At 52.2% G+C, this 22,562-nt stretch overlaps 1 protein-coding gene across 4 annotated transcripts in view; it reads left to right on the plus strand.

The window, feature by feature from the left end:
• The window catches only part of CABIN1 (calcineurin binding protein 1), a 150,181-nt gene that overhangs the window by 69,773 nt on the left and 57,846 nt on the right, over positions 1-22,562 (plus strand). For 2 of the 4 annotated variants that reach the window (XM_032310064.1, XM_032310066.1), the window contains 3 exons: positions 1,810-1,988; positions 14,929-15,111; positions 19,804-20,135. In XM_032310064.1, the coding sequence (XP_032165955.1) occupies positions 1,810-1,988; positions 14,929-15,111; positions 19,804-20,135 (694 nt within the window). The remainder of the gene's footprint in view (positions 1-1,809; positions 1,989-14,928; positions 15,112-19,803; positions 20,136-22,562) is intronic. The other 2 variants (XM_032310065.1, XM_032310067.1) reach the window with 1 other exon arrangement.

The following is a 22,562-nucleotide window of genomic DNA, read 5'->3' on the forward strand; positions in this document are numbered from 1 at the left end:
GCCTAGAAATTATACATGTGTACTTTATAGTCACAGAGAGCCCCCAAGTACAGTGGTGTTCTCTTTTATTGATTGTAACTCTTTTTAAAAAATTATTGGTATGCCTGGGTACTTCAGTCTGTTATGTGTCCAGTTTGATTTCGGCTCAGGTCATGATCTCAGGGTCATGGGATTGAGCCCTGTGCCAGGCTCCATGCTCAGTTGGGAATCTGCCTGGGATTCTCTCCCTCTCCCCCTGCCCCTCCCCTTTGCTCATGCATGTGTTCACTCTCCTTCTGTCTCTCTCAAATAGATAAATCTTTTTTAAAAATTACTAAACTATAGGGGTAGGGTGGCTTTGTCAGTTAGGCATCTGCCTTCAGTTCTGGTCATGATCCCAGAGTCCCAGGATGGAGCCCCATGTCAGGCTCCCTGTTCAGCGGAGGTGTCGTCTTCTCCTTCTCTCTCTGCCCCTCCCCCCCAACTCATGCTTTCTCTCTCACTCTCAAATAACTAAAGTCTTTTAAAAATTTATCAAATTATACAAATAATATATGAATATGTTCAAGTTATGGAAAATTCTGGCTACATGTAAACATACAGGCTAAAATGTGACAAATTCCTTCTTTTGCCCAGAATTAGCCACTATTCTTAGTTCGTTTTCTCAAATAATTATCTGTGCATTTACACACACTTATATTTACGTACATTATAGAGTTTCTTTTATTTTATAAAAACAAACTACTGAAAGGGCTGTTCTAGAGCGTACTTCTCGCCTAACCAGAGGTCTGGGACCCCATCCATAAAGATAGTACCCCATTTACTCTATTCTTTCTTTCTGGTGGCTATTGGCAGTCTGGGTCTGTGTATTATTCCATAGCATGGGTGCAGCATGTTTTCTGTAGCCATTTTGATGGAATGTTTCAGGTGTTTCTAACTTCTTTGCTCAACAGTGTTGTGGCAGATTTCCTTATACACATGGGAGCTTGCAGTAAACCCAGATTTTTTTGAAAAGATTTTTTATTTATTAGAGAAATCACAAGCAGCAGGGAAGGGTAGAGGGAGAAGCAGGCTCCCTGCTGAGCAAGGAGCGTGATGCAGGACTCGATCCCAGAACCTGGGATCATGACCTGAGCCGAAGGCAGCTGCCTTACGAACTGAGCCACCCAGACACCCCAAATCCAGATGTTTTCTCTGTCTCTGCATCTTGTTGGGAATTAAATCTGTCAGGCCTCAGGCATCACATGTAAGGGTGCTGACTTGGCATGGAGGGGACCTGGGATGGGTGCTTCTGAGGAAGGGCTTGTTAGTTCCCCTGCAGTCTCCTTGGGGCCTGGGGCCTGAGATAGTTGGATAGTGGCCAGTTGGGGGCCAGAGCCCAAGTGGGTGCCATGGGGGCAGCTCCTTCAGCACCTTGGATCCCCAGCCAGAGGGGCAAGTCCTTTGATGTGTGTGGGAGCAGTGGGCTGTAGGAGGGCAGAGGAGGCCCTTGAAGGTAGCATGGGGTCCAGCAGTCAAGAAGGGCACTGTGTCAGGGGTGCCTGGGTCGTTCAGTGGGTTAAACCTCTGCCTTCGGCTCAGGTCATGATATCAGGGTCCTGGGATTGAGCCCCGCATCAGGCTCTCTGCTAAGCAGGGAGCCTGCTTCCCACCCCCCCACACACCCCGCTTGCCTCTTTGCCTACTTGTGGTCTCTGTCTGTCAAATAAATAAATAAATAAACCTTAAAAAAAAAAAAAAAAAGAAGAAGGTCACTGTTTCAGACCAGCACATGTCCCATTTCAGCAGGATGTATTGATTCTGACCTGCATCTCAACCATTTTCCCACAGAGAGAAGGTCTGCCTGGTGGATGAGGACTCCCACTCTTCAGCTGGGACACTGCCGGGCCCCGGAGCCTCCCTCCCCTCCTCCTCTGGCCCAGGTCTGACATCCCCACCTTACACAGCTACTCCGATTGACCACGATTACGTCAAATGTAAAAAACCCCACCAGCAGGCGACGCCGGACGGTACAGTCCCTGTTCTCCCTACTGCCAGCCCAGGGCGGCACGCCAATCACGGGGGAGGGTGCTTTGGGTGATGATTCGCTTTGTTTTGGTGAGGGGGGGTGCTGGGTCTGGAGTGACACGGGCAATGTTGCGGCTGTTCATTAACCTCATGGCCTCACGGTGACTCTGTGCTTCCAAAACATGCTCAGGGTCGCCACCTGCCAGCTAGCCCACCTGGGGGCTGGGAAGGAGCAGAGCAGGCTCAGGCATCTCGCCACTCTGAGATACTGTGGACTAGCTGTCAGGGTCTGCAGTCTGCCTATAGTGGCCTCTGTGCAGTCAGCCCAGTGATGCTGGCGTTGTGCCAGCATTATTACAGTGTGTCCTTCTGACCGCCATGGGAAGCTGAGTCTGTCACCCCTGGGAGTCAGACAGTGGGGTGGTGGGAATCAGCTGGGACTGTGAACGAGGCCATCCCACATGGGATAGGGCAGGTGGCGACCTTTGAACCACATTTCTTACTAACATTAGGAGGCTCGCATGCTGACCTCATAGCTTGATTTCTTCATGTTCTCCTCACCTTTAAAGCGCTAAGCTGTGATAAAGTCTTTGCTGGAATGAACCAAATCGGACTGAGAGGGCGTAAAAGTGGCGCCCTGGGGAGGCAGTGACAATGCTGACAGACATGCAGGCCCTCGCTCACAAGTCGATTATCACCATCAGGCTGTGGGGAAACAGGCCTTGCTCTGCCCTCCCCAGGGCATGGGACAACCCCTCACCCATCACATGGGTTCCCAGAGCCTGCGGTGTTGTGAGGGAAAGGGGTATGAGAGCAGGGTTAGGGAAGCCCTAAAGGAAGATGGCGTGAGGGACCCCCTTGGCGGGGATTTGGTGATCTGAGAGGAGAGGAGACTTGCAGCACCCCGTCCTGGTTCCCCGCTTGGCCTGCGGGGAATGTGTGGACAGACAGGTTGTGGAGCTGAGTGCATGCTGCTGCGTGACTGTGTCACCTCCCTGTGCCCCAGAGGCCCAACTCAGCCCTGCACACGTCCTGACACAAGGTCCTTCCCCTTCTTACTTAACCTGAGTTCAACAGGGAAATGTCCCTGTTCCCCACCTTTCATCAGTCCACTCTGTAAGTTGGTTTCTGCCAGGTACTCCTGTGAGGATTTCACATCAGCCCAGCTTTCAAGAGAAAGGAATGCCTCCCGTGGCTGTCCAGAGGCCTGTGGCTGGCACCCCTCCCAGCGCTGCAGGTTTGCCTGAGGTTGGGTGGCAGGAACCCCTAGAGCTGAGAGTGGCTCCCCGGGTGTGGGCACACCCCAGAGCAGAGAGGAAGGGAAGCAGGAAGAGGCCATGATGCCGCTCCGGCACTGCTGCCCAGCAGTGTAGCTCCAGGGAGGCAGAGTGTTGGCAGCAGGCATGGGTGTGACCTGTCCTGAGTGCTGACATGATAGTTATTTGCTCTGGAAGTTGCAGAGGGAGCCATACATAGGGGCTCAAATAAAATTTCAGCAGTTGTACATATTTCAGTGATTGTTTAAAAAAAAATTTTTTTTTTTTCAAAGCAATTTCTGTCAATGATGTGGAACCATGGTCTCCCTTCACCCAGTCCCAGCCCAGTGTACCAGGAAGCTCTGCTTCCATACAGCCTTGGCTGCGGGTGCCTTCAGAACTCCTGCCCTCCTCACCGCAGAAAGAGAGCAGTGTCTGCAACAGGAAAATGTTTGTGCCCTAAAATAGCCATGCTCTGAGAATGTTAAAGTGGCCCTTTCAGCAGTTAGACTAGCTTGTAGGGAAAGGCCCGGGCTCTGGCAGAAGCAGCAGCTTGCTCGTGTCAGGGGATACGCTGGTAGCCTCAAGGCCTGCACTGCCCACCTCTGCTCGCACCTCCCATGACCCAGGGCTGGCTAACTAGCCCCGGGAAGAGAACGAGTGGCGTCACACTTCCCATGAACTAAGTCATGGCCACCACTACTGGCATCCCTGCCTGACCACTCCTCCCTGGCTTCCTATTTTTCCCTTCCATCTTGGGACTTGTCAAAAGTCCTGAAATCCGTAATGTTAACACTTCGAACCAAGAAAAGGAAATCGCATAGGGAGTACATTGTGACCCTCAAGGGGCTCCCAGTGATCGCTGTTTACCCATGTTCAAACAGAGCATAATGAGATTTCTTTCTTTTCTTTTTTTTTTTTTTTTAAAGATTTTATTTATTTATTTGACAGAGAGAGATCACAAGTAGGCAGAGAGACAGGCAGAGAGAGAGGAGGGAAGCAGGCCCCCTGCTGAGCAGAGAGCCTGATGCGGGACTCAATCCCAGGACCCTGAGATCATGACCTGAGCCGAAGGCAGCGGCTTAACCCACTGAGCCACCCAGGCACCCCATAATGAGATTTCTGAACAAATTCTATAACGCCTCCCTGGCATGGCGTATGTGAGCATGTGTGTGAGTAACTGGGTCCTACCATGTAGCAGTGTATGATTGCTCTGGGCTGGGCTCTAGGAGAGGTGCCTGGGGTCCCATTCTCATAGCAGCCCTACAGGCTTGGCCACATGTCCAGTGTCCTGGAAAGAACCTGAGCTGGGGGCAGTTGGGCCCTCATCTGCGGCTATCGCCTAGCTGGGGTGGACCCAGGGGAGAGTTTGGGTCTAAGTCTCTTTCCACCCCAGGCCAGAGAAGGCTAACACTGGGAAGGTCCCGTATTTGCTGACCTGATGGAGACTGGATCTGTGTGCATTTCCTTGCTTTGCTTGTTAGAGGTTTGTCAGTAGCAGGGCCCAGGGAGCAGGGTTGTTAACAGAATGCCTTGGTCCATAGCTTCGCCTGGCTCAGCCAGCCTTCAGAATGTGTACCTAGTGGCTCTGCTGGTCTGCCAAGACCCTTGCTATCTGCCTGCCATGCTCCGTGTCACCTGACAATCTCGGAGCCACAAAGGGCCTCAGAGAGCAGAGGGCTTGCCCTGTGGTCAGTCTGAGGCAGAGCCTTCTATTGCGTTCTTTAGTGACCCATGGCCAATGGCCATGCCCATTTAGTGCCCATCATCCACGCTGGGTGCATGGAACAATCCTGGATCCTGCTGCAGATGCTTGGGGAAGGCAGGTGTGAAGCTGTGAATCAGACAAGGGTCAGGGTGCAACTGAAACCACCCCTGAGAGACCTGGCCTGGTCTTGGTGGGTGGGAGGCCTCGCTCAGGATGCAAAGCTGAGCCAAGGTCTAGGGGCGTGTCAGTGTTTACTGTGAAGGGTGGGAAGAGAGAATAAGCCGGGGGTCAGGAGAGTGAGAGCTATGGAGGCTGGCGTTCAGGGTTGCAGGATGCCCATCTGGCCCCACTTAAGGCACTAACAGAGCCTGCGCCAAGCCCCAGGCTGTAGGGTGTGGGCCATATTGGGAGCCCAGGGTGCCCAAGCAAGCTCCCATGTGACCATCTGTCTCACCCGCCATGCTGTCACTGTTTGTGTCGTGTCCCATCTGTGCTCATCCTCGCCTGCTCACCCACACTGCCTCCACCAATATTGCCCGTGCTGCCCCTAACCCTGACCACACTCTGTTCTCCAGGCTATGTCTTTCTGCTTGCACTGTCACGGCTCGCTTCAGGGGACAGCACAGACCGCATGCTTAGTCCTCAGTCCGGCTCCCTGCTCCCCCTGTGACCAGGAGCTCCTCCACATCTGCTGGTCCTGTGATTTGGAGAGTGTGTGTTTGATGTGCTTGGCTTCTGCCCACAGCCCATGTTCTCAGTTCTGGCCAGATGCAGTGGTGGCCTCCTCCAACCACATGTCCGTCTGGGAGGCGGCTTAGTCCTGTATTTCCATTGCTTTGCTCTTTCTGGCTTTAAAAAAAGTAACAAAGGCGATAGACTCTAAGATACCAAGCTATGCTCACAAGGACAAATGTGTAAAAAATGCACATTGTGCACAGTAGCCAAGCTGCTCTGAGGTGGGCCCTGTGTGTACAGTGCACGGTGTCCAGGCTCGGGCAGGGGGCTGCACATGTCATCAGTCCTCGCCAGCCTCCCTTCCCAGGGTGAGGGAGAAGTCAGCTCCTCGCCCTGGGAGGCAAGCTTCACGGGAGGCAAGCTATATGCCTCGAGCAGACGTCTTCAGCGTGGGAGAGGCTTGTAGGGAAGCCTACGAGGGCCTGCATGTGCCCGTACAGGGTGAGAACTGGGTGCTGGGTCAGGGAGGGATGCTGTCAGAGGGCAGAGCCAGTCACTTTCCTTCTCTTCTCCATTCTTACCTTCTAAGAAACCTCTCCAGGCTGAAGCTGGTCATGGCATATGTTGAGTGCCTGCTGCGTGCTGGGCATGGAACAGGGCTCCATGCAGAAAACCAGGAGGAGGGCACCCTGATCCCTGCTGTCTGGTTGGATCTTTGTGTTCCTAGGTGGTGTCCTGGGCCATTGGTGTTCTGGGCCAAGAGGAGTGCCAAGAGGTGGTGTCCTGGGCCAAGAGGAGTGCCATGAGCTGGCTGGGAGGCATAGTTGGTTGGGAGGACTTCCTGGAGGAGGTAGCCCTCCGGAGAGGTCTACAGGGCCGTTTCAGGTGAGGGTCAGTGGGAGCAAAGACATGGACATTGGAGAGTCCCACCATGTTTGGATACTGAGGTGATTGAGGGTGGGAGGAAGAGAGACCTTGCAGGGAGAGAGCTTGGGAAACCAGCTGGGTCTGAGATAGGGGAACAAGAACTCTTGCTCTAGGCACAGTGTGACAGAGTGATGCATGGTGAGGGTCACACAGTGAGCAGGGCACATGAGGCCAAGTCTTCTCCCAGCTCTGAGCATCCAGGGCCCAGAGGGCTGGTGCTGCTATCTAAGCACTGGCCACAGTGATACTCTCGTGCCCACCTGCTGCCTCTTTGTGTCTGCCTCTTTTTCAGGGGTTCTAGTATATCTGGTATCTCTCTTCTCTTGGGTGTCTGTCCAGGCTTCTTGGCCTGCCAGAGGGTGCCCCTCCTATACAGCTAGGCTAGCTTCCAGCGGATGTGTTCTTTCCTGGTGGTCATCAGGAAGGGACCCACTGGGGCAGAGTTAATCCAATTGAGAGATTTGTCAAAATATTGATTGCACCCGTTTACTATTCTTAGAAACCTGTTGTTTTCTTTCTTTCTTTCTTTCTTTTTTTAAGATTTTATTTATTTATTTGACATATCATAAGCAGGCAGAGAGGCAGGCAGAGAGAGAGGAGGAAGCAGGCTCCCTGCTGAGCAGAGAGTCTGATGCGGGGCTTGCCCAGGACCCTGAGATCATGACCTGAGCCGAAGGCAGAGGCTTTAACCCACTGAGCCACTCAGGTGCCCTGAAACCTGTTGCTTTCTACTTGGCAGAGCATTTGTGATCTTTTCAGAGTTCACTAATCAGAGTTTGTGCAGATTTCAATGGTACAACCATACCTTTTTCCCTCAAACTTTCATTGAACTGAGCTGATGAAATAAATGATTATAAGCTGTTTCTAGTCTTAACTGCTGGAGCAGCTGGAGAGAATGTACTAGGAAACTTGTGTCTTACAAGCAAAGAGCTCTTAGGTTGGGCTGGAAATCCTGAGAATGTTCAAGGGATTTGAACTGAGTCAAACATGAACCCAAAAATCCTCAGAATACAGTCTGCTCTCACACTCAATGGAATGAACAGCCTTTCTGTCACCAAGCCAGATCCCTTTCCCTCTGTGTCCCCAGCTGCCATTCCTTTGCTCTTGGCCCTGCAGGTCCCACCTCCGAAGTGGAAGTTGGCTGGCAGATGGACATTCCTCTAAGGATTCCAGGGAAGGGCAGGGGTGGCCCAGGGGCAGAGACGTGAAACATTCTAGTGATTAGCAATAAGAGAATGACATATTTATAATTCTGCCACAAATATTAATTTAGTATGAACAGGTTTTGTGTGGGCAGACTTTTAAAAGAATATTCTGAGGAAGAGCAGAGATAGCCTGTCCAGCCTGTCCACTAGTGTGTCTTCTCTCCTTTTGATCTCTGGGCAGCTACTTGAAGAAATCAGGATCTTGGGCTGTGGGCAGTCCCTAGGGTCCCCTTTTAGGTCCAGGCTTCCCTGAAAGACCCTCTCCGCCCAGTCCTATGGGAAGTCTGCCTCTTTAGCTGAGTTGGGCTCTCCTATGCAAAAGAGCTTTCCATTGGTCTCCTGCTCTGCCTCAGGACCAGGAGGCCAGGAGAATCCCCAGCCCAGGCCAGTCTGTGGGACCTGCAGGTGGTGGCAGAGGTGGAAAGGCAGCCAGTTCTGCCTGCCTCTGCTCTCTGCTGCTGGCTCTGCTTCAGCAGGCAGGTGAGAGGAGGGAGGGCCGCTGCCTCCCAGCTTAGTAGCCTTTGCCTGCCGAGCCCTGGCAGACCCATCTGGTTATTCTCTGAGCATCAGCACAGGCCAGTACCCTGGGGTGTCCTGCGGTGCCTGGAGGGTGTGGAGGAAGCACCCCAGGCTGTTAGTGCACAGTTACAGAAAGCCCTCGGTCAGATCATTTGGACCCTTGGTCCACCATGTCCCAGATAAGGAATGTGATATCCATAGACTGCTTTAAGGAAAAGGTGGGACTATAGCCAGCCCTGAAGGGAAGCTATGTGCCCTTTAAGCCAGAACTGCCCCCCGCCAGACACATTTGGGCTCCGCTTGTCCCTTTATCAGGGCACAGTGCTAGTGTCCATGCTGTGCATGGTGCTGCTTGGGCCTGTGCTGAATTTGGCTGGCCATGCGGCAGACAGGACAAGCTCAGGGTCTTTTGGGTCTTGCCCAGAGGTATCTTCTGCCCAGTGACAGAATCATTGTCTAAGAGCTTTTCATTCCTCTCCTTCACCCCAGTGGTGTAAAAGAAATGAACTTAGTTTTCTTTTAATCTGACTTGCTTCTTGGTGTGAGACCTTGGTGCTTCCTAGTATTCAAAATCAGGATGATTTTAAATAGCTTTGTGCCAACCCTCTCCGAAAGGATTGGAGAGAAACTTCACCCCGGGCTCTCATTTGCAGTGATGTGCTTATCTGTTTCCCAGACACACAGCCCTCTCAGGGGTGGGCAGGAACCTTGGCATGCACCTTTCCTTGCTTTACAGGCCTGGTAAGGAGGAGGTCCCAGCTCTAGCCAGGGCACCTCAGTGTGCAGAACTCCCATCTCTCCTGCTCTGACCCCACAGTCTGCCTGCAGGGGGTGCCACTTGACTGTGGTGTGGGGTGGGGAGTGGGGGTGGTGTTGGAGCTTCCAGATCCCTGTCACTTCCCTCCAGCATCAGCCTTCCTCAGGGCTCCGTAGGTGTTCTCTGGTCACCTGCAGGATGAAGGCTTGTCTAGAATCACCACGGTGCCCCCCCAGGGCTGATGTTGGGTTTTGCTCTCCGCCCTTTGAGAGGGTGGGCTGTTCTGGGTTCTCTTGTGAATGAGAGGCTCAAAACGGGAGGCCTGGTCGCAGTCTCTTAGCCTACACGTGTCCTGCTCCCTGGCTGTGGCTGTTGTTTTTAAAGTCTCAGCAGAGGCCCCACCTGCTGATTTTGTCCCCAGGGGAGCAGACCCCCCCCTGCAGCCCAGTGCTGCCCTGTATTGCCCATGCCATTCTTAGTGCAGTCTGCTGCCTTCCCTGCCCGCTCAGGTGCAGTAGAGGTTCCCTCCGTAGGCAGCATCAAGAGGGTATTAGCATGTTGGGAGTAAATATCTGCTTGCTTAAGCCCAATCCATGGTTTTTATAATAATCACAACTGGGATTCCAGCAAATTAGTGATTCTTTAGGCTCAAAGCCCAACAGCTTGTGAGTACGTGAGCTCATCAGGCAGTCTGCCAGTTCTCGTGAGATCCTCCGGCTAGGCGCGCTTCCCAGACGCTTGCTGCATGACGTGCTGCTCAGCCGTACAGTGACTACAGCTGCTCTGGATGCTGGCGAAAAGTGCTGGCCCTGGCCTTTCAGAAGGATTTCTTCACTGCAGGAGTGTGGCCTGCCATCTTGTCTGGGCCATCGGTGTTCTCTTTGTCAGGGCCAGAGTAAGCGCTGCAGGGCGAGGTGGGTCACTGGGCTCTCAGGCCTGCACTCCAGGCTAGAGGCCAGGCCCCTGTGGGGATCCCATTTATGTGTTGGGGACAGAGCAGGGAAAGCAGTGGTTAATATGTTGGGAGACCTGGAGCAGCCCACGTCACAGATCTGGGATTGGAATGTGGGTGTGAGTCTCCTGAGTCCTGAGCTCCTGTGGTGACCCTATGTGGCCTCTGGAGCCAAGGCTCTCCTTTCCACAGAGACAGCAAATGGGCTGCCCCTGCCATTTCTCTGGGAGAAGTGATCCCCTCACACTGGGGACTTGTGTTTGGGACTTCTTGTGAGGGCTGCAGGCCTGCCAGGAATCCCCATTCAGTGCTCACAGAGCCTTGGGGTCTGGCCTTGCCGGTCAGGGAAGAGCTCCTCACTGAGTGTGAGACAGAGGGGTCCAGCCAAGTCCCTGCTCCCCTGTTAGTGAGACACAGAGCTTCTGTGTTGGCCGCTGAAGGGTCTCAGATATACTTCTTGTCCCAGTTTCTGTCATTCCACCAGCCAAGCTGATACTGATACCCACCAGTTTCTGGGCAGTAGACATTCCAAAGGCAGCTAAGGAGGAAGGGCTATGGCAGGCTCTGTGAGGCTGTCTGAGAGGTTGCTGTCTCCAAGTCCTGGTCTATGATTAGGCCTGCATGAAGATAGTGGAGCGGCAGAGCTGCCTTTGGAAGCACAGGCCTAATTCTGTGTTTCTTTGCGCAGGCAGGACCACTTGGATGACCCTGTCAGGTCAGTGTGTAAGAAGTGATTGCACCCCATCCACATGATGCTGCCCAGGCGTGATCATAAGCAGAATCCTTTGCCCATTCAGAACGAAATCTCTAATGTCAAATTTGAGACATTACTTGGAAAAATCAGTCCAGTTTTTCTGGAATAATACTGATAATCGAGGTGATGTTTTTATCAACACTTATGGTATATCAGGCCCTGTTTCAAGCACTTTACATGTATTAACGTATTTAATCTTCCTAACAATTCTGGGAAGTGGCCATTTATATGTATCACAGTTTGACACAGGAGGAAACAAAAATGTAAAGCAATTAGGGCAATTGCATAGGCTCTCCAACCTAGTAAGTGACTGAGCAGGATTTGAACTGAGGCAGCCTGGATCTCCCAGAGTCCAGGCCTTTGATTTTGTTGAAACAACTTTACATTTTGTTGCAAGTTTTTTGCCCACCAGGCTGCTCACTTCTGCCCTCCTAGGGGGCCCCCAGTATTTGAGTTAGTTGAGCAAAGGATTGGAGAGTCCTGGGGGCCATGTCTGTCTCTCTCCCTGTGTCCCCAGATGCTGCTGTACCATTGACCTCTCTGAGGGGATATGTAGTTGCAGCTCATAGGTGGTCAGGGGCTAATCTGTTCAAGGTCATACAACTAAGAGAGTGGCATGAGAGGGACTTGAACTTGGCTCTCTTGATTCCCATTTCATTGAGTTTCCTCTTTCAGATATACAAAGGTGGAGACAATGTTTTATTTTTTAAGGTTGTATTTTGTCTTTTGTTATTGGTTTGGTATTTATATCTCTTTAAAAATGTGACTGCCTTAGGCTTAACACAATACACGTTTATTTATTTTTTTTTAATATTTTATTTGTTTATTTGACAGAGATCTCAAGTAGGCAGAGAGGCAGGCAGAGAGAGGAAGGGAAGCAGGCTCCCTGCTGAGCAGAGAGCCCGATGCAGGGCTCGATCCCAGGATCCTGGGATCATGACCTGAGCCGAAGGCAGAGGCTTTAACCCACTGAGCCACCCAGGCACCCCCAGAATATATGTTTAAATTATCATAGTTCACCTTCAATTGATATTATCCTGCTCATCAGCCGTGAAGGAAATGCCCATTTCTTCTACTCTTGTTTTCATTCCTTTTACTTTTACATAAACTATAAACTCACAAGAGGCTGCTACTAGTTTTGCTTTAGGCAGCAGACAGGAATACTTTAGAGGAACTACACATAAGGAAAAAGAATGTCTTTTCTATTATTACTTTAACCATTTCTGAGGAACTTCATTTCTTCAGGTAGATCCAGTTTCTGTCTGGTTTTAATTCATTCTACCTGAAGAACTTTAACATTCCTTGTAACTCAGATTTCATGGGAGGGATTCCTCTCAGCTTTTGATTGTCTGAAAAAGCCTTTGTTTCTCCTGCATTTTTGAGAGATATTTTCACTGGATATAGAATTTGGGTTGAACTTTTTTTTTAAACTTAAGTCATCGCTACACCCCTTGTGGGGCTTGAACTCACAAGCCTGAGACCAAGAGTCACATGCTTTTCTTAGTGAGCCAGCCGGGTGCCCCTGGGATTGACATTTTTTTTTTTCTTTCAGCATTTTATTTTATTTTTTAAAAAAAATTTTTTTTAAGTTTTTTATGGCTTTTATTGAACAGAAATCACAAGTAGACAGAGAAGCAGGCAGAGAGAGAGGAGGAAGCAGGCTCCCTGCTGAGCAGAGAGCCTGATGCGGGGCTCAATCCCAGGACCCCGGGATCATGACCTGAGCCAAAGCAGAGGCTTAACCCACTGAGCCACCCAGGCACCCCCAGCATTTTAAAAATGTTGTCTGACTTGCATGATTTCTGATGAGAAGTGTGCTGTAGTTCTTAACTTTGTTCCTCTATATATGATGTGTTTTTCTCTGCCTTCAAGATTTCCTTTCTACCTTTGGTTTTCAGCTGTTTGAATGTGAGTCCTAGGCATGGTTTGTTGTTAGTGTATTTTTTTAAAGATTTTATTTATTTATTTGACAGAGATTACAAGTGGGCAGAGAAGCAGGCGGGGGATGGGGGAGCAGGCCCCCTGCTGAGCAGGGAGCTCGATGTGGGGCTCGATCCCAGAACTCTGAGATCATGACCTGAGCTGAAGGCAGAGGCTTAACCCACTGAGCCACTCAGGTGCCCCTGTTGTTGCTGGTTTTGTTTGTTTGTTTTTTGGTTATTGTGGAAGAGTCTTTGCCCTGCTTGGTGTTCTCTGAGATTCCTAGTGATTTGATGTCTTCCATTATTTTTAGAACATTCTGAGTCATTATCTCTTTAAATATTTCTTCAGACATGTGTTCATCTCATTTCCCTCCAAGCTTCTAATTAGTATGTTTGATCATTTGGGTGCTCTTGGGTGCTCTGTTCTGATATCCCCCGCACTCTCCTTCTCTCAGTTTATGTGATTTCGACTGACCTATCTTCAAGTTTTGGTTATTTTTCCCTCAACTGTGTCAGGTGTGCTGAGAAGCTTGACAGAGGCACTCTTTGTCTCTGCTATTGTATCTTTTATTTCCAGCATCTTTATTGGACTTGTGCTCATAGTTTCCATCTCACTCCTCAAACTCCCCCTCTGTTCATGCATGTGTCTGCCTTTTCTACCATAGCCTTTAACATATTGATCACATCTATATATCATATTATTCTTATTTATTTTTTTTAAGTGTAGTTATTTAGTAATCTCTACCCAATGTGGGCTTGAACTCCCCCAGAATCAAGAGTCACATGTTCTTCCAACTGAGACAGCCAGGTGACCCTGATCTTAGTTTTAAATTTCCCATCAGGTAGTTCCCACATCTGGGTCATTTCTGAGCCTAGTTCTGTTGATTATTTTCTCTCTTGACAGTGTTCGTGCGCGCGCGCACCTCATTTTTATATTGAGTATCAGATATTATGTGTAGGATGGAAGAAACTGAAATAAGTCATATTGTGCCTGGAATGGGCTTCTCTCTCCTGTTTCTAAGCTGTTAGGAGGGGAAGTTAAGCTAGTCCGATGTTGAGCTGGGGTGGGGTTTTGTTGTTGCCATGGTTACCTTCAGTGTACCACTGGTTTCAAATTCCTATGATCTTACCTTATGCTTGTAGCAGGGCTGATTTGCCAGAACCTTTTCTCAGTGTTCCATCCTTACCTTCAGCCTTAGGCTTTTTGTGTACACCTCAGGGAGGGTCACTCTCCGTGATCTTGCCCCTTTTCCTGTGGTAGACTGCTTTGTGTGTTACTTGTGCTTGCTAGCCTGGGGAAGGGGCAGGGCTGGTTATTTGTTGTCTCTGCCCAGCCTCAGACTTAGGCAGACTGTGTCCCTGCATCTCAGGAGTGGGGCTTTTCTTCCCCTAGTGGCAGGAGACTTCAAATATTTGGGCCCTAAATGGTTTCCTGCCACTCCTTGCAGAGGTGTTTCTTTTCCCTTTTCACGGCTGTACTAGGTCACCTGTACCCTGAAGGCAACAAGATTTGCTGTCTCTCCCCATCTGGCTTAAGGCTTTTGCTCCCCAGGACCAAAATGTCCCATCAGTGGTTCCTGCCTTTCCTGTAGCAGCAAACAGGCCTCCTCTCCAGGCCTGCACCACTGGAAGGTTTCCTTCAGTCGCTCTTCCTACACTGCCCCTGGTCTTTCTCATGAGCACAAGTAGAGGTCCAAGGAGAGGAGCTAACATGCGGGTAGCAACCTCCCTTGTGTCTATGTCTCCCAGGGACCTCCATTCTCACACTAGACTGCACTTGGCCTATAGCAACCGGATAAAAAATGTCTGCAGGACTCTCACCAGCTTCAGTTGTTTATGCCTGTTGTCTCTGTGTGGTAGAAACACTAGAGAATGTGTACTACCGTGCATCTCCTTCCAACTCCTCCTTCAGCAAGATCATGTTGGCTGGTAGCCTGAAATTGGCCACGGTGGGGGTATTTACACCACAGAAATCAGTAAATGCAACAAACATGGGCTTACCCCCTACCCTGAGAGCCATTTGTTAACCATTTATCAGAACACCACCATTTGGGGAAACCCTATAAGGTTGACCATGGAGATTGGTGCCTTCAATGAGTGGTTTAGTGGCCTCCAGTATGAGTTGGGCTCAGCAGGGTCATGGTGGCTGTTCTCAGGCCATCTCCTTTGCAGGACAGTCACCAGAACACTCACCCTGGGGAGGCCGCTCCATGTTGGAGCTGGTGTAGATTCATGCTGCCGCCCTCTCTCCCTCCTTTTCCCCTCAGAGCGCAGCCAGGACAGCACGGCCGTGGCACTCTCAGACTCCAGTTCGACACAGGACTTCTTTAATGAGCCTGCCAGCTCGTTGGAGAGCTCCCGGAAGCTCTACGTGGAGAAGAAGCTGCCTGTTCCCAGTTCCCAAGCAGGAACGACTGGTAAAGACCTTCAGGGGGCCACAGAGGAACGAGGTATGAAGACCTAGCTCTGTGGATTAGAACTGCTTTGGTGACCTGTGGCAATCTGGGCAGTCTAAAGAGCGTGGGCCCCTGAGTGGCCTAGGCTCAGTCTGGCTCCTGTCCTCACTCTTCCGCCTGCTGCTCTGGGACCTCAGCTGGGCAAGTTACATACGTCTCTGGGCTTCTGCTCCCTGTAGGGTGGGAGTGATCCTAAGGCCCATTCCAGGGGTTGTGAGGATGAAATGAGGGAGCTCAGGAAGGCGCTCCCACGGTGCCTGGAGTATAGTGTGCACTCGGTAACACATGTCGTTGTTGTGACCCCTGTGGCCCAATGTGGGAAAGCCACTTTCGTAACATGAGTGCCCGAATTTTTTTCTTGCTACATAGTTACTAAAAAAGTCTTTGGATCCTAAATGTCACCAGTGTGTTTTCTTTTTAGTCTGAGTCACATCAGGCCTTTAGGAAAAAGTGCCCCCTTTTTTGGGCAGGGGGCCGTGATCCAACCCCAGGGCACTCCCAGCTCTCATGGGTCCCCCAGGCTCCCTTTGTGGAAACCAGTGGGCAGAGCCCCACGGCCAGCTCGTGGGAGAACATGGGCAGGCTGTGTGTCCACGGCGCCACTCTGGGGCTTTTGAGAGCTCTCCCACCCTGGCCAGGGCTTGCCAAACAACAACAACAGCAGCAGCAACCACCCAGACCCATGTTCAGTGGCCCTGTGCCAGGCCCTATTTGAACTCCTTTTGTCCTCCCAGCCACCCTAGGAAACAGTCCTGTGGCTCTTCCCACGTTATAGGTGAGGAACCTGAGATTCCGAGAGGGTGGGGAATTTGCCCAGGGTTAGTCTGCACACTTAACCTTTGGCCCATTCTTCTGCTCTGGGTGGGCTGGGAGGGGCAGCTAGGGTTGGTGATGACCCCCCTAGGATGTGTCTGCACAGGCCCTGGCTGGGAGAATCAAGGCTCAGCCTTGATATGTAGATGCAGCCAGAGACCTTCATGCTCCTGATGGCCTATCCAGCCCTCTGCTCTTCACCTGCCTCCCTGGCTGGCCTTAGCAGATGGTAAGGCTGCATGCCCTGTAGGCTGGCAGAGTTGCCCCCGTTAGGGGCAGGGAGGAGGACATGGAAGGTGAGGCCAGTGCCTCACTTTCTCACTAGATGCTTGTTATACTGTCCCAAACCGATGTTGACATTCTGCAACTGACATAAACACACCCCAAGGAGTTTAGAAGGGGAAGGAGAAAGTTACCAATAGGGCTGTGCTCTAATACAGCAAGTCTCGTTCATGTCCAGGTGGGGCCCGTTGTCTGTGTTCGTCAAGCACAGTGATCTGCTATGGGTGCTGTTGTATCATCACAGGCCTCTCTCCACTGTGCTTGGAGAAGTAGGGGATGGAGGCTGGGGTGCTGAGCCAAGAGAGGGTCAGGTATAGTCTGGCCTGGGCTAGGCTTTCTAGACACACGGGGGCATCCTACCCCTGCCCTCCTTCCATTCTAAGCCAGTGGTTGAAGCAGACAGTGGAGGGATTTGCCACTGATAAAGAAAGTTTGAGCAGAACCAGTCACCGCAGTAGCTGGTAGGCTTTAAGGGAAGCATTTTACTTCTATGGATGCGGCTCTCTGCTCTAAGCCCAGCTTTTCCCTGTAACCACAGTGAAGTTGGTGAGCTTTCTGTCAGGAGAGTAGGTGCAGCAGGGAATGTGCTCTAAGCCTACACCAGGCATACAGCATAGGGAGCAGTGTGCATTTTTAGGCCTGGCTCTGGCCAGTGGTGGTCTCTGAACCCCCTCCTCCGGGCTCCCGGCAGTCAGGAACCTGGCCACCAGGGCTGCTGCAGCTTTTGGCCCCCTGCGGGAAACCAGGATATGGTTTGGGCCAGGGCTAGGTGTGTGCCCCTACTGTGCTCCACACCCCAGCCCTTCGGGTACACCCTCGTGGGCGGCCCTGCCACCAGCCTGCTGCTTCTGTCTTGGTCAGTGGCACAGGGCTCACTCACAGATTTCATGGGCATTGTTGAGCAGCAGGGTGTAATGGAACCCAAGTTTGTGCCAGGCCCCAGGTGCCAAGAGGAAGTCAGGTCGGCTCTGACAACCGCGTCCTTTCAGATGCCCTGCCTCTCACGGCATCCAGTGGGCACCAGCTCCTGAGGACTCGCCTCTCCTCTTTACTTCTCCACTTTGGTTTGTGACAGGATGCTTCCAGGAAGGAGGTTTCTCCACAGGTGACTGTTCAGACAGTACAGCTCTCCTTCTTAGGAGACAGAGCTTCAAAAAAATGTATAACGTGAATGTAGCAACCGTAAAGGTTTATTGTTTTTAATGGAGGAAAAAGCTGCTCAAATTTCACTACCCAAACACAAGGGCACTCTTTTATATTACTCCGAGGACAGCAGAGTTTGTCAACAGCTTGTGGTCCGGACAGTGGACACAGGTGCCCAGCTTGGGCCCACCCTGCCACCTGGGCCCAGAGCAGGATAGGGGTCGAGGATGCTGAGACAGCTACTAGGCAGCTCGTTCGGGGACTGCCATCCTATGGCTGTGCCTGCCCCTTGTTGGTCAGGAAGAGGCCTGATGACCATGCCTGAGTGCCACGTTCAAGACAGGTGCGGGGGTGGTGGCCAGAGTGGGAGGGGGTCTGGTGTGTGCACTATGGGTACTCTAAGCCAGTCCTCATTGCCAGCAGTGGGCACCAGGGTGGCCAGAACATTGCTTTTATCTGTAGGAGGAAGTCTTCTTGCTTTCATGCTGCCAGGGTTAGGACTGGACTTCCTGGCTGGGAAGCACTGTGTGGGCTTATTGACATTTCTGACCCCCTTCCTTCCACTAACATGGACTGTGAGGCTCATTTAGCCATAAGAGGGGACACTGCAGGTGAGAATTATCACCCATGTCTCCAGGGCTTCTTCAGGTCACCTGGATCCCAAGCAGCTAGGTTTTTCACTCATTCTGGCATTGCGGTTTTTTCCTCTCTCTTCATATGTCTTCACACATGCCATCTGAGCTCTCTTTGGATTAATTCTTGATCCTCTGCTCACTTTCCTTAAGAAAGTGTGTCTTTGTGTGTGAGCACACGCTTAGCATCTTATTTGAATCCCAGGGAGGCCTGAGTCTTTGTCCTGTTTCCCTATCTCCCTTGTGTCTAGAACAGGGCTGGGCCCAGACTGGTTGTTCAGAACGTGTTTGTTGAGCAATATTTGAAATGCATCCCTTGAATTGAACACTGGAAATTGGGCATATTTGTGAGTAAGGCGATTGTGTCCCCTGTAAGACACCAGCCCTGAGCAGACTCCTGGTTGCTGTCATCAAGCTCTCAGTGGGTGCCTGTGGGACCTTCGTGGTTTCCTGAGCTCCCCGAAAGGAGAGCATAGTGTCGAGATCAGATGTGACCTGCTTTCCCATCATTCGGTCAGCTTTAAACTAGAGCCTTTGCTAGGCTCTAGGTGATGGGGGAGGGGGAGGCATCCGTGCATAAATGCAGTGGGATGGATGGTATCAAAAAGGTGGGTGCACAAAGCTCTCCGCAAACTCCACCCTGGGGCCAGGGAGGCTTGCAGGAGGAGGTGACAGCGAGTGCAGTCCTGAACATGAGAGCAGTGGGCGAGGCAGGGTAGGGAGTACAGACGGAATGTCCAGAAGGAGCAGCAGTGGAGAGGTGGGAATAAGGAGCAAGGTTCCCCCAGTGGTTGGTCTCAAGGTGTGAGGCCAGGAGGGGAGCTAGGAGGAATGGCAGTACTGGTGGGAGGTGGTATTGTGTGCTGTGCTGAGCAGCTTGGCTCTGTCTTGGTCAGATTCTTTTCTTGGCAGAAAGAGCTTTATGTGCACCTGAGGTCTGCATGGTTTTGCTTAGGGGAACTCGGGACCCTAGTCCCTGACCACTCTGCTGCGCCGCAGCTGGCCCTAGCCTTCTGGCTGTCACTATAGTTGGGAAAGGGTCATCAGGCTAAGGTCAGGAAGGGGCTCAGCCTGTTGTGGCAGACAGGCTTCAGAGTGATGCCAGGCTGCATCTCTGGCCTCCACGCAGGCCTTGCAGACTCCTGGGTGCCCAAAGAGCCACCTTACTCCTGCTGCTTGCCCCTACCCTCTTCCTTCCATCCCTCCCTCCTGGTCCACCAATCTTCTTCTGCAGCCCCTGCCCCCCCCCCCCCAACTTGGGCTCTACTGCGAGTAAGCTCTTGGTTCATGCACAGTAGTAGCAGCAGCCCTGGAGAAGGATGTCGGGTAGGCTGTGGGCTGAGGTGCTGAGTGGCGGAGCAGGTGCAGTCCTTTGTGCACCTTTCCTGAGTGTTTCATTCCATGGTGGCAGTGGCCACACCTTCCTTCTGTGAGCAGCTTCCCTGTGCACCTGCACAGGCCTCAGAGGCGGGACAGCCTTGTGCTGCCATTCAGAGGGAGACCCAGAGCCCTGCTTGCAACCCCTGCTCTCTGCAGCCTTGGGGCCCCTCTGCTGTGTGCCAGCCGGGACATCCTGTTTCACAGAGGAGGAGGCTGGGAGGCTGTGGAGGACTCAGCTGGCAGGGGCAGAGCCAACACCAGGCCCCATGCCTCTTACTGCTGGGTCTGTTGAGTCCATCACCTGTCTAGCAAGGGCACAGGCCTAGTGAGTCACCTCACTAAGGCACCTTTTTTGCTGGACCACTACCGAGGTGACTTTCTTTCTTTTTTTTTTTTTTTTAAACTGAGGTGACTTTCTTTATCTTCTCACCCACAGGGAAAACTGAGGAGTCCTTGGAGAGCACAGAAGGCTTCCGGGCCACAGAGCAAGGCAGCCAGAAGCCTGCTGCGGACCCCCCAGCCTCTGCCTGCATTGCTCTCAAACCCGCAGCATCTGCACCTGCCCTGTGGGACGGGAAGAAGAGAGCTGACCCCCCAGGGGAGCCAGCAGCCTTTCCCCAGGGGCTGCCGGCTGGGGCAGAGGAGCAGCGCCAGTTCCTTACGGAGCAGTGCATCGCCTCCTTCCGCCTGTGCCTCAGCCGCTTCCCCCAGCACTATAAGAGCCTCTATCGACTGGCCTTCCTCTACACCTACAGCAAGACCCACCGGGTGAGTGAGCTGCTGGCCCACTTGGGGCAGGAGAGGGCTTTGATATTCCATGGGCCCATGAGCATCTTTGTGTTGGTAGAGCTGCTCAGGATCTTTGTAGAGGAGCATGGAAGGGATGGGACAGGAGAGATGTAGGGGGTGGGTCCATCCAAGAGTGCTCCAGCTTTCTGGGTGAGAGCTGGTGAGGACTGTGGGTTGCAGCAGGGAATCATGGGAGGAGTGGGTCTGAGGATCCCCAAGCAGAATCTCAGGCTCAGGTACTGGCTGCAGGCTGAAGGCTGAGCTGTTGTCTGTGCGGGCTGGTGTAGTGACTCTCATTCAATGTGGCCCCATGTGCACATCCCCCAGATGTCCTACAGAGGCACCCCCTCCTCTGTCCCAGGTCTCTGATGCAGTCTCCGTCTCCTCCAGACACATCTTGTGGTGAGGCCTCCATACCATCATCCTGCCCCTGGGCTTGCCTCCCCAATGCAGCTGCCAGAACCATCTTCACAGCCTCTGCTGCATGGGGGTTGGGTGCTGACAGCCTCCTCCAGCTCTTTTTAGAAAGCAGATGATGTAGCAATTCTTTAACAGCTGTGCCCCAGGCTTCAGCACTCTTAGGGGCTTCCCGGCCAGACTGCTTCTGCTGGCATGTCGCATCTGTGCAGGGAATGTGGCACTTGTGCTCTTCTCCTTCCTCACGCACCTGGGAGGCACTGGAGAAAGTGTCTTGGTCACAGCATCTGCCCCCACTGAGCTCCATTCTAGGGGACAGGCGGATTTTAAAATATGCAAACAAGCAAATAAAGCTAGTCCCGTTGTGACACATGCTACGGAGAAGATAATGTGGGACATACAGGGGTGGGGGTGCTGCTGCAGCGCCATGAAGGCACCCATGAAGCTGAGACCTGTAGGGTAGCCATGGGCAGAGTAGGGGACAGTGGGCAGGTTGGAGTACAGGCAGAGACTCCCAATCAGGCAAATTGTCTGGGCATGTGGCAGTGTTGGGTAAGCCAAACTGGTGTGGGTGAGGGCCAGAGAGGGCCAGGGTGTTGGGGTTAAGCAGGGGCAGCCCTTGGAGTCTGGCTGTAGTCTGTAATTTTGTGTGGCTCCCCTACTCAGTACGGTCCAGGCTCAGAAACTTCTTCCTCCCAGAGACGACTCCCCCCCGCCACCGCCTCCCCATCAGCCTCTGTGAGACCTCTGAAGAGCCAGGAAGGGCAGTTGGCTGGAGGGATGGATGCTGGCTTGGCACCAGTTACATGACAGGAAGTTGTTACTTGACCAAATTCTATTTGGGGACTAGGCACAGGTAAGTACTGTCATAGTCGTGCCTGCGCAAAGTTCTCACGTGACTTGGTTGGTTTCTGTCAGAGCAGAGCAGGGGAAGCTGGTATTGGTGGGCCTGGGGAAGGATGGGATGTCTGCCTCAGGGCATCTGGCTCTCCTGGCTGCCACTGAACCATCTGAGCCTAGTTCCCTCGCTGGCCAGCCTGCATTTTGTGGTGGACCTTAACCTCTGGTGCCCTGGGCCTTCGGAATCCAAGTAGACCTGTGTTTTAATAAAACCCTCTCTGCAGCAGTCTTCAGGGACTAATGGCCGCTGCTGCCCCTGCCCCCCACCATGTTCCAGTACTGCTTTGGGAACTTTCCTTTGAGAGGAGCAGAGCCCCATGTAGGAAGGGACACTAGCATCCATCATCGGGATTTCTGCCGCCTTGGGTATCCCTCTCTTCAGATGCTCCACCCAAGCAGCCATGCAGCTTTTCCAGCTATGGTCGGCTCTTAGCAGCACTTGGAGCTTCCTGTGCTGAGCCGATACCTTCCCCACACTGTGGCAGGTGGTCTTCTCCAGAAGCAGTCGCTTTGACAGAATTTGGGGTATGAGGTGCCTAGTAGGGAGGGATCACCCACTATGGAAGGGGGGTGAAGATGCAGGGTTAGATGGAGGGAGAGCTGAGTTGCAGTGCTGCCCCACAGAGCCCCCAGCCCCTGCCTCCCTATTGAATGGCTTAAAGGAGATGATGCATGTAAAGGGCCCCACCCGGTGCGAAGCATAGGCTGCCGTTTTCCCTGCCTGTCCCCTTGCTGGATGAGGTTTTTAGAAGTGGAAAATAGTATCTATAATTTAATCTATAATTAAAAATTAGAGGGGGGATATCCACTGTTCTGCCACCCTAAAACAAAAGCTATTTTGTATGTGTATTTTTTCCAGTTCTTGTGCACACACGCCATTGACTCTCACTTCTGCAGCTCTTAGATACTTGAGGTCCAGGAGCTGGGGGTCTTGGTCTCTCTCCAATTCACATCTGGATACCTGGCTCAGGGTCCCACAGTGGGGAGTGACAGACTGGCATTAGCTCCAGTAGCCTCATCCCGGCCCAGTTGCTCCATTGCTCCCCCCCGCCATTAGAGCATCTGTGCTCAGTTTGCCATTTTGTTGCT

The sequence above is a fragment of the Mustela erminea genome, chromosome 13 (assembly GCF_009829155.1).
Source record: "Mustela erminea isolate mMusErm1 chromosome 13, mMusErm1.Pri, whole genome shotgun sequence".
Classification (NCBI taxonomy): domain Eukaryota; kingdom Metazoa; phylum Chordata; class Mammalia; order Carnivora; family Mustelidae; genus Mustela; species Mustela erminea.